The following is a 17,473-nucleotide window of genomic DNA, read 5'->3' as shown; positions in this document are numbered from 1 at the left end:
CCATATTCTGTGTGTAAGGTACCTTACGGAACTTGTTCGTTGCGCCTCCCCGAGGCTGTGATAGGGAAGGAATGAGGGGGGACGAGCGTCACCAAGGAACTTCGCCCCGCCAAATGCAACCCCTCACTTAGAGCTTATACCCTTGGGCAGCATACGCTGACTAGTGTACCATATCCAGCCCGCCAACTGGATTGACGAACCAACTGGGTGGCCCTTGCGCGCTCCCACGTCACCTGCAAGTAAGTCCTGATCGCCAAACGGGGATAATTTGATCAGCCTGGCGACAGCTCCCCAAACGCGATGCCTTCGGCGACTGCGAGCCAAGCTGCGGCAGGCATCCGCGCCTCTCCATCCCCAAATTCCTCCTCGCCCACTTAGTTTTAACGCAAAACCAGCCACCCCAAGTTCGCATCATCCCGGTGGCAATTCACTCCTTTTTTTCCTCTTTTCAATTCTTTTATCTTTCTTCATCGTCGTTTTCCCAACGGCGCCAGGCTTGAAATTGTTTGGTCGTTCGCGCATTCCGTGCACCCCGTGCGCCTCGTTCAGGCACACCTGTCCTTGATGAACATCAGTGTGCCGCGGGAAATCGCCAAATCGCCAATCAGTACAGACCCGACCACCCGATCACCCGACCACCCGACCACCCGACCAACCGCCCTTCACATTCTGACCCCGTTCGGGGTATATCCCTCTCGCCATGGCCACCCCAAGCTCGGCGGCCTTGATGTCCGACATGGAACCGCCTAGTTCGCCCGCACCCGTCGAAAAATCCTTCATGACCGCCGTCACCGAAGACGATGACACGAGGATGATGGCGACGCCAGAGCCTTCCGAGAGGCAGCCTCGCGGCAAGAAGCGCGGTCGCGACGATGGAGGCGGACCCAACAGCAACCCCATCGGCAAGATTCGACATCTCAAGAAAGAAGACGGCGAACCGCTCTGGCGAAAGGACATTCAGTACGACTTCCTCAAAGCCGTCTTCGACAATGAACAAAAGGTCTTCACCAACAGCTACGAGAAGGACAAGATTGGCCTTCAGTGCTTTGCCGACCTCTACATCGACACCATGTCCCGGAGTAGCAAGACCAGCAAGGTCCTTCGCGACAAGCTGCTTAGTGACCGCGACGCCGCGAAGGGGATGGCCATGGTCTGCCTCCTGGTTAACATTGGCCGCATGAACACCACACTCAACTGTGCGTCTGCCTTTTTCTTCTTTCTGCTGCCTGGCTTTGTTCTGCCAAGTGAGCCGATGCTGACCGCCGTCCAGTCTTTCCCGAAATGCGTGCTCAGCTGCGCACCTACCATGCGATCCCGTCCCTGCAAGCCCGCCAGGATCCGCACGCCTACAAGCAGCTGCAAGATGCCCCTAGACTGAAGTCCATTCTGAAGGGAGGCTCCGATGACCGGCCCGAACCGGGGTCGCTGGATGAGATCAAGGCAATGAACGTCCCGCGTACCAATCCGGTCAATCTGTTGTTCCTCATCTGCCAGTCCGCCGCCAAGATCGCAGAGCTGCACTTTCCTCCGGGTCAGGAGTTTCACGACCTCATCATGAAGACAAACTACAGCAGCGAGAGCCGTGCTCGCGCCTTTCTCTGGCTCATGTGGTTCTATCTAGAGTCCGACTTCACCGAGGAAGGCTGCGAAGAGAACCCGTTTGGCCCCGGTGTCGATTACGGCGTCGGTGTCGCAAATCAGGGCGTTCCCCGCCTGAAGGCTCTCACCGAGGAGGAGGAGGCGCAGGAGAACGTCGACACTCCGGAGGAGATTGAGTTCGGATACGCCAAACAGAAGATGCGCGCCAAGATCATTGAGGCGGACCAGCAGTTCATGGCCGAGACCCAGAGCAAGCGGGGCGGCCGTGGTGGACGCGGTTTCCCAGCCGGCGACGAGGTCGGCCCTACGACGGGCATTCTCCCACGCATCCGGCCATCCAAGAATGAGAGCGACCTCGATAGCGTGAGGTCGACCCCACCACCACGCGGCTTCGGCCGGCAAAGTGGCATCTTTGGCAGCATCGGCCGACGAGGGCCGCACTCGCTCAAATATCAGGTCTTCGACGGCTCGTCACCCGCGGCCGACAAGGCGGCCGAAGGTGTGGTGGCGCGCAAACCCCGCCCGCCAACTGCCCACCAACTCGCCGTCGAGCGCAACCGCGCCCAGCGTGTCGAATACATACTCGACCGAGGCGTGCGCCGCAGCTACCACGAGTCGCGTAAGCGTCGCCGCACCGAGGGAGCTATCCTCCGCGCCCTCCCGCGGCTCTCCCAGATGCAGGACCCCTTCGAGGACAGTGAGGACGACGAGATTTATACCTCCGGTAAGCACGGGTCGTCTGTGACAAATGGCGACAGCAACAAGCACATGCGGGAGCGGGGCTACGGCGGCCTAGCGCAGCTCAAAGACGAGCGGGACGACTTTGGCGAGCAGGTCAGCTCATACGCTGCAGCACTTCGCCGCGCCGTGCGCCGACTGGACCGCTGGGAAACCCATGTCGGCCCCAAGTTGGGAGTCATCCCGCCGATCAAGCGGCCCAAGGTCAACGGCGCTCGCCACGCCGACGACGACGAGATGGAGGAGGGCGAGGGCGACGGTGGCAACTCGCCTTCCAAGGAGATGGTCGACCCCGCCGAGACGGAGGACGAGAACGAGGTCGCCGCGCGTGCCCGCCGTGCGCAGAGCAGCACCAGCCGCGGCCAGGCTAACGGCTCGCACCGAGCCGATACGAACGGAGACACGCCCACGGACGACGCCGACGAGCTCGACGAGATGGAAAAGGAGCTGCTGGGTCTAGGAGAAGGCGACGCAGATGAGGGTGAAGGCGAGAATGAAGGCGAAGCTGAAGGCGAAGGCGAGGGTGAGGGCGAGGGTGAGGAGGAGTTGGATGACGTCGACAAGACGCCGCTCGGTGCAGATGGGGACTCAGACGATTCAGACTCCTAATCTTTGAGCGGGAGCGACGAAGGCCAAGCTTGATAAGGGTAGCTTTATCTTGTTTTCTGAGGAAGTCGAGCCGCATAGACGGGTTGGGGGGGATGATACTGTATTGTATTCTTACACAGGAATGGGCAAGGGATTAGCAATGGGATGGAGTTTGGGAGGTGCTGCGGTTCAGTACCGGATGGTTTACATACTTACTGCCCAGGCTTAGGTTAGATGTCGGTTGGAGAACAAGAGAAGATGAGTTATCTTGACACACGCGTACTCCCTCCCTCCCTCTCTTACCGTAGCGCAAGAGTCCGTGTTACAATCCAACATTTCAACGAGAAACAGGTCACTTGAGAAAGAAGAAGACATTTAAGTCTTATTATGCATTGCCATCGAGGGGTATATATTGCGTAGGCAGGCAGAGCTTGGTCCTATACGACCTGTCCACTGCTGCATCAGAAGCACACACACCGTGTCTGATACACACAACACAACTTAATCTCTCAACTGCGAGGGCGGCGGCGCCCCTACCAGCCACCCGACCCCCGACACCAGTGTCCCCATGGCCGCCTCCCTCAGCTGATCTCTCTTGCGCACCCTCTTCTCCTCGTCGGCGCTCCCCGCCGAGGTGGTCGACCCCGTGGCCGAGAGCGGCGGCATGTCCATGCTACTCCTCCCATCACCGGCATCACTAGCACCATCCCCCCTGCCCTCGCTCGCTTTTCTCCCTGCTCCTCCTCCGCCCCCTCCTCCTCCTCCTCCTCTTCTTCCGCCGCCTAGACCGCTCCCGACGCTGGCCAAGCGCGCTCCGAGGCCGGTTGACCGGTGCAGGGCCGACAGCGCCGACAGGTTCCGCTGGGCCGACAGCACGCTGGCGCGGCTCAGGTCGAACAGCGACATGGGCGCGGCATCCTCGTCCCCGGCGGCGGCGGCGGCGGCGGCGGCGGTCCTGCTCGGCCGACTACGCTTCGCCTCCAGGTGATGGCCGGCACGACCCGCGCCGGCGCCGGCGGCGGAGGCGGGGGAGGGGCGACCGAACAGGCCCGGCAGGGTGGTGGTGGTGGTGGTGGTGGCGCCGCTGCCGAGTTGGTCGCCGCGGGCGTCCCACTCGTCCTCCCTCTCCTGCTCCTCGCGTACCAGGACGTCGAGCTCCTCCTCGGCGCGGCGGAACGCGTTGACGATCTCCTGCAGGGTGTGCGGGGGCGCGACGCGGAGGGCGGTGGCGAGGCACTCGATGCGCTGCTCGAGGTGGCGCACGTCGGCGTTGGCGCTGCTGAAGAGACCGCCGCCGCTGCCTACGCCGCTTGGGAGCGTTCGCTGGTGGTGGGTGGTGGTGGTGGTGGTGGTGCTGCTGCTGCTGCTGTGGCCGCGGCGATACTTGCCTGCCTGGAGGGCGGCTTTCCAAGAATAGTCGTCGCCCCATGTCGCGTTATTACTACTACTGCTGCTGCTGCTGTTCGGGGTAGTTGCGGGGGCGATGCGGTTGACGACGTAGGAATAGGCGGTCTCAAAGTCGTCTTCTGCAAGGGCCGCGTTGATGCACATGGCTGTGATGCGACGCTCGGTCGAGAGGCGGTGGCGGGCAACGTCCTTTTCCGACGTCAGGGGCGTTTTGGTGGTGAGCCCAGCGTCGACCATGTGGGTGCCAAGGGTGAGGAGATCATGGAGTTGGGTATAGCTTCTTGGGTTCTGCTCGAGAATCTTGGAGATGATGGAGACAGGATCGTCATGAACGCGGAGCACGACGGGAGTGAAAGGCTCGCCTTGTTTGAGGACAAGGCGGTAGCCGCTTAGAGAGTGGGTAGCTTGGAGGAGGGCCTCGATCCGCTTTGCTCGAGGGTCGGATTGCTGGATAGTCTTAGGAAATGCTTTAATTCTGCAAATTTGTGAGTTCGAGGAATACACGACGTCCTGGCTTCCGAGAAACATACATCTCATCGCACTTCTTGAGCCCGCCGCGAGTGCGATTGGGATTGGAGGCGTTGTCGTAAGCAGTCATTGCAGTCGCGTATATGGTGTCTTGCAAGAGGCCCCGGTCCAGGGGTTGGTCCGGTGCGTCTTCATATATTGACCGCGCGAGCGTGTATCCTGGGCTGGTCAGCACCGATTCCCCTCCAGAGCGGCAGGCGAAACTTACGAGTATTGGAGAGTAGTGCCTTCAGAATCTCAACCTCCAAGAAGTCCTTCTTGACCTGGCCGAAGACGCCGCAGGCGGCTTCCTCAGGGGACCAGCCATCCTCCGCGCCCCAGTCTCGGAGCCACAGGATCTCATTCCTGGCCTTTATCCAGAACCTATCGTCCGTCTTGGGCCCGGTGCTACTGATAGCGTAGATAAGCTTGCCTGCTTCGGCCTTTTGCTCTCTCTCGTCCCGGAGCAGCGCGAGCTCGCCGGCTCTCCGTATCGTGCAGGGACAGCCAGCTTTGGTGAGGATATGAGCGCTTAGAGCGAGGGCCTGCAGAAAAGCCAGGGAGGAGTCGGTTGGTGACGTTAACGGGTTGGACGGAGAAAGCAGGTCGTTGCGCATCTGGGCCGTGTTCTTGAGGGACAAGATGTCGTCGGAAATCTGTTCTGTAAGTGGTGGCAACACGGCGAGGGCTGAGGCGAGAGGCGAGACGGGATCGAGGGCACGGAGGTTAGCAACCCTGGCAGCGATGGTGTAGGCGCCGTCCAGAGCCTCCAGGGATGCTTCCGGGATTAGATAGGCGGATGCTAGTGCCGCCCGGGCATAGCTCTCCTCCAAGTATTCTCGTTGGCTATCGCTGAACTCGACGGAGCCCCAGCCACCAAGGTCCGCATCTCCCGGGCCATCCCATTGCTGAATCGCGCTGACGGCGACTCTCCAGCTCTTCGACGCCTTCGTCATAAGCCAGCGGAGGACCTCGTCCCACCCGGGGCAGAGATCGTCGTCCGCCTCGGCTGCGCTCCTCGATGAGTCGGCACCATGTGTCCCTTGTGTCCCTTGCTTCCACCTCTTCTCCCCGGACAACCACGGGCCAACCAACCCCCTCAGGTCCCGGCCAACCAGGGAAATGTCGGCGTCGTGGCTGCCAGACCGCGAGAGGAGCGAGCTCACGGCCACACGGTCTGGCAGGTGCTGGAAGCCTTGAAGGGTGAACGGGATCGGCTCCTGGGGGTAGTATTCGCAGTTCCTCCTCAATAGTGGCAGGATTGTGGAAACCAGCAGCGTACGGACGCATGGCGAGTGGTCCATGAAAGGCAGCAGCAGCGCTGGGAGCTCGTCGAGCAAGCCGGCCTCCTCGTCCACCTTGTACGACCGGCGCAGCAGGAACAGCGTGAGCGCATCCTCGGGAGCGCTCTCGGGAGCGTCCGGGAGCGCCAGAGGAAGCAATCGGAGCCTCCTGACCTTCTTCACCGCATCGTCCTCGGCAAGATGCTCGACGGGGCTGCAGTCGACCTCGACGGGGACCGTGTCCGGAAACAGGCCGCGCTCGTCGAGCTGGCGGACAAAATCGGTGTAGCGGCTGGAGGGGAGCGTCTCGGGTAGGTATGTGAGCAGGATGCGCAGCAGCAGGTCCTTCTTCAAGACGGCGCCGTGGCGGGCGGCGAGAGCGGTCAGGCTGTCGACGTCACCGTGGACGGCGTAGTGCACGGCCAGGAGCACGAGCTTGGCCGGGGAAAGCGAGAGGGCCATTGCCGCGGCCTCGGTCGCAAAAAAAAAAAAAAAATGGATAAAGGACGGGTGCAGCTCTATCGGTTTCTTTGGAGTATCGGCGGGGTGGCGGAGGAGCTCATCGTTGTTCTATTTTTCGGGTTTCGCAAAGGACGCGAAGAAGCAAGGCAAGGCTATAGCGTCAAACGATTCCGACTTGGGCGTTGCAGCATTCAAGCTGCTTGTAGTGATTGGACGCAACCTGATCGGGGCCGCTTGGCTTGCGCTGCTCCGGCCGACATTACACAGTAAGTACGCCAAGCTCCCGCGCTTGCCCGCACGGCCCATTCCATTTTAGCAGTTCAACTAATTAGATGGAAAGTACGGAGGTTGGCTTCAAAAGATATTACAGTGCCCAGACTGCCAAGACTTCCATATACAGTATAGTCAGCCAAGACTTACTCGTGCCCCCCCTAACCACCCGCCCCGCTTTTCTTCGGGCGAGCCAACGAACCACTAGGCAACTTAGTAATCCGTACTCCCTATCCTCTACAGCCCTCCCAGACTTACCAACTTACCAGCAGGTCAAAACTGGTTCAAAACTGGGCTATTTTGAGCGTTCCAAACAGCATTCAATTCGCTATTTACAAGATAGTCAAAGTAGCTCTATTTACTAGCAGTTACGTCGCTTTCTCCTAGATTAACTACTTACAAGTCTATTGCTAACTTCCACGTAGTAGATACAGAAGTTCTCCCAATCGAAGTCGATCCTCCATACTGTCAGCTTCTTCCGGTCGGGATAGACTTGGTGGGCGTAGACTTGGTAGGCGCCGCAGCCATTGTATAGAAGGCACTACGGAGATCAAAACGCTCTGAAAGTATCACAACTACTGGATCTGGAAGACTTGGTAGACTCGGGTGAAAGGTTAGGTAGGAATATACCCTAGATGTACGGGTGAGATCACTAAACTATAGAAATTACAGTACAAATAGGATCATCGGTACACTTCGCACGTTGTCATATGCCAAGCCTTGGCACAGGGCTGCAATATCTTTTGAAGCCGACCTCCGTACTCTGTCCCTCACAGTACTGTATGTACATACATACATACCTTGTTTGTATGTACTGTACTACAACGTCAATACCCAACAGTATATTCCTGTTTTCGCCGAGCTAGACTCGCTCAGCTCTCTTCAGGGCGACCTCGATCTAGAGTTGCCCTCGTAGACGAAAACTCGTTCGCTGCACCCGAAATGCAGCATCCAGCGGGGTCTAAGCCGGCATCGTGAGCCACGGTGCGTTCCCTACAGCGCGGGCGGTTTAGACCGCGAAAGGGTTGACGAATCATTGTGTACTGTACACTAGAAATGTTTGGTATTGATAGCGCCTAGATGGTGCGGTGACTGCTCCTCTTCTGTCTGTAGAAATCCCGAATCAAGGAATTCGGGAGAGTCTTCCCGTCCTGCCATGTCGACTTTGCATACCCCACCCACTCAACAAGATATTGACGCTTTTGACGCTTCCCTCGCACTTTTCGGGTGCGCAGAATTCTGTGAATAAGGAACGGCCTGTCCTTGTACGCGTTTGGCGGCCATCCCCGCCGTGCCCAGCGTATATCGTCTCAAACCATGTTGCCTCCCAAACGACGAGTGGGATAGCCGGTACCCATTTTCATGGCAGGCGATGCGGCGTCGCTCACAAGCTAAGCGTGCCAGGCTCGCCAACCAGAGCGCATACAACACTGCAGCACGCAGTCTGCTACAGTCCGGCCTATATTAGTACTCTCACCATCGGGCCCAGAGTTCACACAGGGCTGCCTCCAGTCAATGGGATAAAACACGTCAGAAGTCCGATGGCCGCTGCTGCTCTCTGTCCCATGATTACCACGGCGGACCAGATCACCGTCACATCCGTCGGCTCCAGACGATAGAGGAGAGCGGAACAGGGACCAACGTTGTCGGACGATGAGAGCAACAACGACCGTGAGCTGGCTGATGCCGAGCCGTCCGTCCAGCCATCCGTGAAGCTATCCGCCAGTCAAGACCAAGCCAAACTTCAGCACAATATTGGCCGTTGCCAACGTCGCGGTACCCATGATGGAGAGGACCGCAGTCCTATTGACGACGGCGTCACAGATCAAGGCCGGGATGATTTCACCCAGCTACCGCGCAAGCGCCGCAAGATAAGCATAAGCACTTCGACCACTGCAACTCACAAAAACAGTGCCCAAGCGGCAGACACGTCTGCAGTGCACCAGTTCTCGGTCACCACAGGCTCAAAGAACAACAACCCAACCCCCCAACGCGACGTCGAAGTCAGCGTAACCCTCCTAGCCAGCAATCTTCAGGGAGGTCCACGTTGGGAGAGGAGACAGTTGAAGCTCCTCTCAAACTTTGAGGAATGGCCACTTGACGACGCGGTCCTCAAGCGCGTGACGGTAGACAGGGTGGCGACTTCCCCTGAGAAGGAGGCGCTCAAGGAGCCAAAAGCGGGTTTTAGAGGTTGGGAAAGAGCCAACACAAAGCCAGAAATGGATGTCTCTTTCTTTAGCATCGCTGTAGCGCAGCCCGATTGCAATAGTGGAAATTTGCGGCAAAGCAGGTGGTAGATTACGATAACGATAAGACGGATGACGTAAGTGATCCTCCATTCTCCACTGTTTCTTCCATCTTCTCCCAGCCCAACGCAGTCATCACTGTCTCCACATTGGCGCCTGGACCAAGTCAACTCCTGCTGCTTGCCTTCAGCTCTACTTTCATTGCACATTAACAAAAGAACTTTCTTTTTTTCGCTATGGACACCACTGCTAGCGGCCAAGCCAACAACGTCCGGGCTTCCTATCCCGCGAATGAGAGGAAGGATGTTCCGATCCCTCCTGGAATAACGGAAGCCGCCCGACAAGCGCGCGACAGGCAATTTCGGGAGGACAAGAAGCTCGGCGACCAAGCCGCCGAAAACCCGGAGCTCAACAAGGACACCGCCACTAGCGACCAAGCCAACCAAGACCAGGCTTCGCGTCTTCCGAGTGGTAGGCAGGGGGTTCGGATACCCCCCGGCATGACGGTAGAGACCTGGCTAGCAATCCGACGAGCGAACCTCAAGCAATATTGGGAGGAGAAGAAACTCGCCGACGAAACAGCCAAGAATACAGAGCTCAACAAGAACATTACCATTAGCGACCAAACATACAGAAACACAAGGTTTAACAAGAATGTCAAATGTAATTCAACCAAGTCTTCTATATCATTGGCATCCTTAGATCTATACTAATTAACGTACTTAAATAATAACTACGGAGTAGGGGCCGACGTGTTCCATCCTGCTCAGCCGTAAGAAGCTAGTGCAGGTGGAACAAGTGGAGGTATTAAATTGGAAGGCGGTCAGGAGAGGCATTTCAGGGGTAACCAGTAGCTTAGCAAGCTGGGTCGTTCAGGGTCCAGGCCGAGGCCCATCAGCTCTTTGAACCAGGCATCATCATCCAGAACCTCGATCAACCATAGCACTCTCCGCAGCTCCCACAAGCTGCAAAACTGTCTCTGTAAGCTCCTCAAGTAGCGTGATACCGTGGATATGTGGCTGTTGGACTTCCAACAGGCGGATTGTTGAAAGGGAGGAAGAAACGGTAGAAGACGATGCGAAGTCTTAGACGCAGCACCAGAGTTTGGGATGCACGTAGTCCCCAGAGGAGTTGGACGCAAAGCAAAACTACCTGGGCTGCTGATTTGAATTGGAAGTAAAACAAAACTGTACCATCGATAATGACAGGCCCTGCAGACGAAACTGTACTTTTCTCGTGTTGACATACCCGTCTACCCTGGGCTCGACTGCGTTTTCGATCGGTTGCTTGCGCTTGCGACCTCTGTTCTGTAGCGCAGGTGGATCCTGTTGACCCTCCTTAGCTCGTAAATCACTACTCCGTACAATGTAAAGGATTGATGGCATACCTGTCGACGACGTCTCCCTGATCGTAGACGGGCATATATAATTGGACTCGGCACGCTTGGTTGCGCCTTTGCGCGACTGGATGCCCTGCGGTCGTGTTCCTGCAACAATTAGCGGAAGGTGTCGTTCGGCGCTGCGAAGAATGAGTACCTTGGCCTTTTGAAGCCGGCGATTTGAGCCCTCTCTGGGCGGCTGCTTGGACTCGAGTGTGGGCCACGGCGACGAGGACGGAGGGGAGGACGACGTTTTTGGGTTATGGGGTTCTTGGGGAGTCTCGACATGTTGTGACGTGTGGAAAATGGCCGGTTGCCGGGCGTGCTGCATTCGTGAATGTTCGGGATACGAAGCTGTAGGCGCATTTGGAACGTTGATTTGATCATCTATCTCCAAGGGGTATCTCTCTCCCTCAACGAACACGCGTATCCCTCCTCTTGTCTTGAGCCATCTATTATTTTCAAACGCCATTCCTTTCTTGTCTCGCATTTTGTTTTCTCTCTCTTCTTTTTTTTTTTTTTTTTGTTTCTTCTTGTGTGACCCTTCCACTTAATTACTGCCTCCCTTCTGTTAAGTAAATTACCTCCCCGTCCAGCGCTTCTCGAGCCACCTCAGGGGCAAATACAGCAGGGCCGAGACGAAAAACGCCAGCTCGAAGCCAATGTCGCCCGTCGTCTCGGCAATCGGCCCCGTCCACCAGACCTGCGCCATGCTCGGCACGACGAGGCCGAAGCTCAGCGCGCCGGCCGCGAGCGCCGCCGCGCCCCAGGGCAGCCGCCTCGCGTCGTTCCAGGCGTCGGCGTCGTAGGCGGCACAGTCGCCGCCGCGGAAGGCAAAGTGCTCGACCAGCACGATGGCCAGGAAGGCGGAGCTCCAGTAGCCGATGAGGGCGACAAAGTTCTCGAGGTTGACGAAGAAGTCGCCGGCCGCGCGGATGGCCACCGGGATGACGACGGCCGCGAAGACGACCGAGAAGACGTAGCGCGGCACCCGGACCAGCGCCGGCAGCAGCAGCTGCAGGTTGAGCGTCACGCTGTACGATGTCGCCGCCAGGTTGCCCAGCAGCGAGAAGGAGAGCAGCACGACGAGGAACTTGCCGAACCCCCCCGCCGGCGCCAGCATGGCCGCCAGCACCCCGCCCACCAGCGTCTGGTCGTACGCTGCCTGCCAGCGCGGCACGTTGGGAATGGCGTTGCCGATCGCCGACCCCAGCGTCATGAGGAGGATCGTCGGCACCGCGAGGCCGAGGTAGGAGTAGGTGAATATCTTGGTGCTGCCGTGCGTGAAACCCGTACGTACACGCGCGTTAGCCATGCAACAAGTTGTTGTAAGGACAAAGTATAAGAGGGAACAAAAGAAGAGGAGGAGGAAGGGAGGGGCTGGCGTACGAAGAGGTGTCCGGCTTGAGGTAGGTCGTGAAGTCCGAAGACAGGCAGGCCCAGGGGACCATGTACGAGGCCACGATCATGCCGAACGACAGCACCGACGCGGCCGAGGGGGGCGCGTCGTAGGTGACCTGGTTCCGGAGCTCCTTGCCGCCGGTGCCCACGGCGACGACGATGGAGATGATGGCGGGGATCCAGGCGTAGCGCTCGTAGTTGTGCAGGACGGTGAACCCGCAGAAGGAGATGCCCAGCGTCAGGATGGCCGTGATGACGATGCCCACCGTCACGCTGAGGTTCCCGTCGGCCACGGACGAGAGACACTGCCCGCCGACGACGGCCATGATGACACAGAAGCCGGTCAGGGTGGCGAGGTTGAGCAGCACCGGAACTGACACAAGATAGCGGCTGCAAGGAAACATTCATTAACGAGGGCGTCCACGGCCGTCAGGAGGAGGGGAAAAAAAAAAAAGGGGGGGGGAGGGGAAGAGGAATGTTAATGGTTGTGCTGAGTGGCCTACCCAAAGCTGTACCGCGCCTGCAGCATCTGGCGCATGCCAATCTTGGGACCCAAGGTGGACAGATAGGCCGGGAGAAGAGTGGTCAACAAGGTGAAGAACAGGATGACCAGGGCGCTATTCCTGAGGTTGAGCCCGTACGCCGGGGCAAGCATGCCGAAGGTGATGCTAAGTACAACATGTCAGCTGTGATTTTTCTTGTCTTTTTTTTTTTTTTTTTCTTGTCCCCCCCCCCCCCCCCCCCCGGAAAAACGTCTTGATACGGTTACCACTCCGAATGCCAGAGCACTCACCCCAGGATATTCGTATTCATGGACCACCACAGAGTAAAGACGTTGACCGTCTTCTCGACGGTCCGCTCCTTGACAGGAATCGGAGTGATGCCGCGGACCTCGACCCGCCCAAACTTGACGGCCTTGTGGAGGATGTTCTTGAGGCCAGCCCACCGGCCGGCGCGCACATCGGGACCGGCGCCGTGGTCGGCGCCTGGTTCTGGGTCGCTGCCCGGTCCTCTCTCCTCCAACTTGCTGTCTGTAGTCATTGTGGGGAAATTCCTTCCGTTTCGCGAAAAGACAAAAAGGAAGAGAAAAAAGTCCACAAACTGACAACCAGACCAGACCCAAGTTCAAGGTCTGAAGCGAACAAACCTTTCTGGAGGGAGCGGTAATCCAACACTCCCAGTTTCAGTTACGGAAAACGAGAGAACGGGAAAGAGAGGCAAAGGGGCAATATTTTGCTCCAATATTTTGCTCAGCTCCCGAATCGGCGAACGTGAGTAATTACCTTGAAGAACCAGTTCAGGACCCACCCCCGCGGCGACATGGGGACAAGGACCATGGGACCAGGTGACATTCAAGTGAAGGGCGCGGGCATATACGTACATATTCAGGACATAAGAGTGATCTGGAACACGACGACTTTGGGACGTCTATCTTGTCGAAGAAAGACCGCATTAGCCGCTCTTCCATGGCTCCTGCACCGGAGTTTGCCAGTGGTACAACTCTCCTCGACCCTGAATAGGTATCCGAGAAAAACCAAGTCACTCTCCGCTCGACGTGAGATGCTGCGCTAGAACCTCAAAAAGACAGGTTCACCAACCATGCCTACTGTCTGCCTTATGCTCCTAGAATCGTAACTCTGGCAATCGATGGGCTCTCCCGCAGAGCACGAAGGAGATTGATGAGCGGCCCCGCGGTTATCTTCGCGTCGATAAGGCCGACCCATCCCCCACGCGTTAGGACCTGAGCCAAGCCGATCCTTGCCGAATCCTTTGGCCTAGAACCGTCGGTTAGAACTGTTAAAAGCTACCCACGACCACCAAGGGTTAGGGTGATTTGCTCGACACCCTCGCGCCCTTCTTAAGCCAACCCAACCCAGAACCGCCTCCAAATGCTTGTGTGATGGTTCAGTTCAAACTGACGTTCAGGCTTCCACTTGTTGTTGTACAACTTTCTCTCCTCGTCGCGGATGGCCTCAAGCACCCTCCAGTCGTAGACGGGCACGTACTCGCGCTCCCCGTTGCGGCGCTTCAGTTGGGCCGCTTCGATGGACTGCAGGAACGCCAAGGTAGCCTCCCTGCGCCGGCGGTCGACGAGGACGATTTTTGTCTTGCGGCGAGTGTTGGGCGTGCTAATTTTAGTGGGAGCCGACGCCGAGGTGCCGACGGGGGTGGCGCTTGCGTCTTGGGAACGAAGCCAGTCTTTGGGGTCACGCAGGAACTCAGACACGCCGTGGCCGGAGAGCAGGTCGTCTGTGACCCAGGGAAAGTTGGCGATGCATGGCGAGAGAAGGATGGAGTATGTACGGAACTTGCACATGTCGCCGAGGAAGTGGCATTTGGCCAAACTGGTCTCGTTGCTTCTTTTGTGGGTAGGCCCCTCGAACGCCTGCTCAGAGGACCGACATCCTACCCCTCCGCTTTTCGGAGCACCGCTTTTTAGCGAACTCGCGGGAAGCGAAGGAGAAACGAATTGGGGCTGGGCTTCGTGGAACGAGGGAGAGACTTGAAGGGGCGACCGGTCGGGATCACGTCTGCTACCCGAATCGGCCTGCTGCACCGAGTGGGCGGCCAACGATCTCATTGTGGGTGGAGGAGACCCACTGCTTCGCGATGGTCCGAGAACGGGCAAAACTGCTCCAGCATCGCCGCGTGACGGGATCTCCGGGCTGGCCCCGGGAGTCTCCCGCTGGCTCGCCGAGGAGTCGGCTTGGCCGTTGTCACGCGAAGGGGACCCGGGGGCACCCTGGTGGCTAGAACATTTTCGGATTTTGTACCTGTCCGAATCGTCATGCTGGGTCGACGACTCGAAGCGTCTCTTTGCGCCCAATGAAACTCCGTTTCGACTGTCAGATCGAGGGGAGGCTGGCGCCGCAGGTCCTTGAGCGACAGCTGATGTCGGCAGAGTCGACTGCTCACCCGCTGTCGCAACTCGGATCTGCCCTGCAGGATCGGCTCTTTGGTCTGCTGTCGAGATACGAGCGGCGAACGCCCGTTCCTCGACAACTCTGGACGCACGGGGGGATTGCGTCGCGGAGTCTGAGCCCGTAAAGGTGGTCGACTGGCTTGGACCGTCAGTCGAAGTCCTCGGCTCGGCATTTTCCAAAGCAGCAATCCAGCCCAATAGCTCCTGGCTGTCTTCCGGAGGAGGAGGAGCCTCTTTCTCCTTTGCCGCCATTTCTTGCAGCTCTGCAAATGAAATGGCGTCGTGGAAGGTTCTGTCGTAATGAATCTTGCTGACGGATGGAAACCTTGGGCTCCAGAAACCAGTGTTGCCCTCCTTGTGAAAAGAGAAACAGCGGAGATCGAAGACCGGGGGCGTGGAAAAGATCATCGAGGGGCGCTTTCCGCCATCAAGCCCGGGTTCGATGCGTAGAGAGATCGCCGAGTTATCCTCTGGCCGGATGGCCTCCGGGTTGACGAAAGAAACAAAGTCTGTGAGTTGTGCCGCATTCAGTTCGACGACGTTCGTGACGACAAAATGAGGTTTCTTCCCAAACCGCTGCACCTCGTCTTTGTTCTCCAGGCAGCCTACGTAAAAGTGCGTCCATTTGAGCCCGGGGATGTTGTACGTGCGCGCCTTCGCAGCATCGAACCGCGCCCCGACGACGGCAAAGTCGCCAACGTCCCCAAAGTGGCCGATGTACTCTTTCTTTAGTTTGATGGGACAACCACTGTAGGGTCGCCGCAGGGTGCCAAAATCAAAATAAGGGTCATCAGCTTTGAGGACAAGGCCTTCACGGCGCGCTGTGATGCACTTGGCAAAAGCGCGGCGCAAGTCAGAGGCGGCGGAAGGCCTGTCGCAATCGAGGAGTTCCCGCTTCACTAACGAAGCTCTACCAGGAACAGGGGTGATGAGACGCTCCAGGCGCCTAAACCTTTCCGAGTGTTTGACGGCCAGGAGAGACTCATTGTCCACCATGAGCAGGTCATAGTACACTATCATGAGATGTTCCCAGGGATGAGCTTGCGAGTCTTTGTCCGTCCCCAAGAAGGAGCCAGACCTCGTGACGTGCTTTCTAATCTTGTGGAAATCTAGAATCTTTTGATCCTTGTCACTGTAGACCACAAGCTCGCCCTCCAGGATACAGCTGTGCTTCAAGGGACATGATGGTTGTCCAAGCTGCAGGGACTTTCGAATTGAACTATCATAACCTGTCAGTGAGCCATGATCAGAAACCTGGGTCGGGCGAGCATACTCATGCAGGGCCATGCGGTCCCTTGTGCTATCTTTGCCGCTCTTTGAAAAGATCTGGATACAATGATATCCTTTGCTGAGATCGATGTGGATCTGACAATACTCTCCGTCCACCTTCTCCTCGCAACTGACCCTGCCTTGGACCAGGGACAGGCAATGCTTGATACTGCGCCCTTTGAGCCATGTCTGGCGACCTATCTTGACTCCCAGGGTGGGCTTCAGGTAGTCTGCGAGCTCGCTCGTTCCCGTGACAGTTCGGTCACGTTTCAGGGTGTCGAGGATACGGCCGGCGACAGCCAAGTCATCTTGAACCTTTAAGATAGCTGGCAGCAGGGGGTGGTAGCTAGCACAGACAACGCGCGGGTCAAGCACGACGGGCTCATAGTTCTTCAGGATCAGCCGAGTGAGCCATTTGGCGTCTCGGGCGGAAAGTCGCTGGTACAGGCTTCCGAGGGAGAGTTCCTTATCGGCTGGGCGATTCTCAGCCGAGCTGCGCACTGAAGGCGAGCTAAAGCGGCAGGCAGCGGCGATGCTGTGGAGGGCCTCATCAATCTCCTCCACTGTGACCGGCCTGTGGGCGGGTGATACGGTGTTCGGCTGTCCAAATGTCAGATTTACCGAGTTGAAAGATGTGGTGGGCAGAGCGAAGAGTATACCGTCTGCTTGAGAATGCTCTCGACACAATCCGCCAAGTCGGCGCTTGCTTCGGGGGTGGTCCACCTTGACAGCTCGGCGATGCGAGACCTGCCGAGGCCCAGGGCACGGCCAATGATAGCTTGAAGCTTCTTTTCCCGGATGAAGTAGACCCGATCGGTCCTCTTCTCGGGCAATAGGGCGGAGAGAAGAGGAGCGCTACAATGGTCGTCGCGGTAGAGGAGCCCGTGATGTCCTCTGAACCACTCCTCGATGATGGCTGTGTTGCTTTTCACCCCGGAGCGGGCGAGTCGGTTGTCATCAAGGCGTTGCAGCAAGTCGCAGACGTAGCTGAAAGGGAAGGGCATGGCTTGGTCTTCGTGTTTGCGCGCGCCGCCGCGTCAAGACTGGACGAGCCGAGCATCGGGAAGATTCCAGCAGTGCTGCGGAGCCGATTTTGTTACTCTTCTTAAAGTGACCGAAGGCAGCGGTTGTGGCGGGAGGAGCGGGAGGCGTGGCATTCAGGAATGAGAAGGTGCCAGCTCAGGCTCCAAGGCCGAACTCACCTTCCAGGCTGTGGAGTTGATTGACTACAGCACGCGGCAGGCATGAGCAAGTCGCGCCGCGCTTGAGCAAACAATTGGCGCGTGCCTACACGTGAGCACGTGAGGGTGGACACTGGTTTGTGGAAAGAGTCATTACGAAACACACGTGTACTGTGGGTAGGCAGATCCATCTAGCTCGCGAGATTTGAGAGGCAAAAAGA

At 57.8% G+C, this 17,473-nt stretch overlaps 6 protein-coding genes across 6 annotated transcripts; 3 read left to right on the top strand and 3 right to left on the bottom strand.

Moving 5' to 3' along the window:
- Positions 1 to 491: 491 nt before the first annotated feature.
- MYCTH_79373 (uncharacterized protein) lies at positions 492 to 3,196 on the top strand. Its single transcript, XM_003661486.1, has 3 exons — positions 492 to 1,196; positions 1,250 to 2,665; positions 2,738 to 3,196. The coding sequence occupies exons 1-3, from the start codon at positions 701 to 703 to the stop codon at positions 2,944 to 2,946; spliced, it is 2,121 nt and encodes a 706-aa protein (XP_003661534.1). The 5' UTR covers positions 492 to 700; the 3' UTR covers positions 2,947 to 3,196.
- An 89-nt stretch (positions 3,197 to 3,285) lies between these two features.
- MYCTH_2301035 (uncharacterized protein) lies at positions 3,286 to 6,723 on the bottom strand. Its single transcript, XM_003661485.1, has 3 exons — positions 5,069 to 6,723; positions 4,863 to 5,019; positions 3,286 to 4,807 (listed from the first exon to the last, which is right to left on the bottom strand). Exons 1-3 carry the CDS (start codon positions 6,582 to 6,584, stop codon positions 3,427 to 3,429), a joined length of 3,054 nt encoding a protein of 1,017 aa, XP_003661533.1. The 5' UTR covers positions 6,585 to 6,723; the 3' UTR covers positions 3,286 to 3,426.
- A 1,672-nt stretch (positions 6,724 to 8,395) lies between these two features.
- MYCTH_2125251 (uncharacterized protein) lies at positions 8,396 to 9,104 on the top strand (the record flags this gene model as incomplete). The annotated part of the gene is made up of 3 exons (XM_003661484.1): positions 8,396 to 8,455; positions 8,513 to 9,035; positions 9,094 to 9,104. The coding sequence occupies 3 exons, from the start codon at positions 8,396 to 8,398 to the stop codon at positions 9,102 to 9,104; spliced, it is 594 nt and encodes a 197-aa protein (XP_003661532.1).
- A 133-nt stretch (positions 9,105 to 9,237) lies between these two features.
- Positions 9,238 to 9,900, top strand: MYCTH_2301032 (uncharacterized protein). Its single transcript, XM_003661483.1, has 2 exons — positions 9,238 to 9,763; positions 9,845 to 9,900. The coding sequence occupies exons 1-2, from the start codon at positions 9,337 to 9,339 to the stop codon at positions 9,874 to 9,876; spliced, it is 459 nt and encodes a 152-aa protein (XP_003661531.1). The 5' UTR covers positions 9,238 to 9,336; the 3' UTR covers positions 9,877 to 9,900.
- Positions 9,901 to 11,058: 1,158 nt separating this feature from the next.
- Positions 11,059 to 12,920, bottom strand: MYCTH_2059249 (uncharacterized protein; the record flags this gene model as incomplete). Its single annotated transcript, XM_003661482.1, has 4 exons — positions 11,059 to 11,752; positions 11,868 to 12,269; positions 12,383 to 12,547; positions 12,673 to 12,920. The coding sequence occupies 4 exons, from the start codon at positions 12,918 to 12,920 to the stop codon at positions 11,059 to 11,061; spliced, it is 1,509 nt and encodes a 502-aa protein (XP_003661530.1).
- A 674-nt stretch (positions 12,921 to 13,594) lies between these two features.
- MYCTH_2301027 (uncharacterized protein) lies at positions 13,595 to 17,172 on the bottom strand. Its single transcript, XM_003661481.1, has 3 exons — positions 16,731 to 17,172; positions 16,076 to 16,671; positions 13,595 to 16,021 (listed from the first exon to the last, which is right to left on the bottom strand). The coding sequence occupies exons 1-3, from the start codon at positions 17,073 to 17,075 to the stop codon at positions 13,738 to 13,740; spliced, it is 3,225 nt and encodes a 1,074-aa protein (XP_003661529.1). The 5' UTR covers positions 17,076 to 17,172; the 3' UTR covers positions 13,595 to 13,737.
- Between the last annotated feature and the right edge of the window lie 301 nt (positions 17,173 to 17,473).

This window comes from Thermothelomyces thermophilus, chromosome 2, assembly GCF_000226095.1.
Source record: "Thermothelomyces thermophilus ATCC 42464 chromosome 2, complete sequence".
Lineage (NCBI taxonomy): Eukaryota > Fungi > Ascomycota > Sordariomycetes > Sordariales > Chaetomiaceae > Thermothelomyces > Thermothelomyces thermophilus.
Note: the sequence above shows the minus strand (reverse complement) of the source record. Positions and strands in the feature narration are given on the sequence as shown.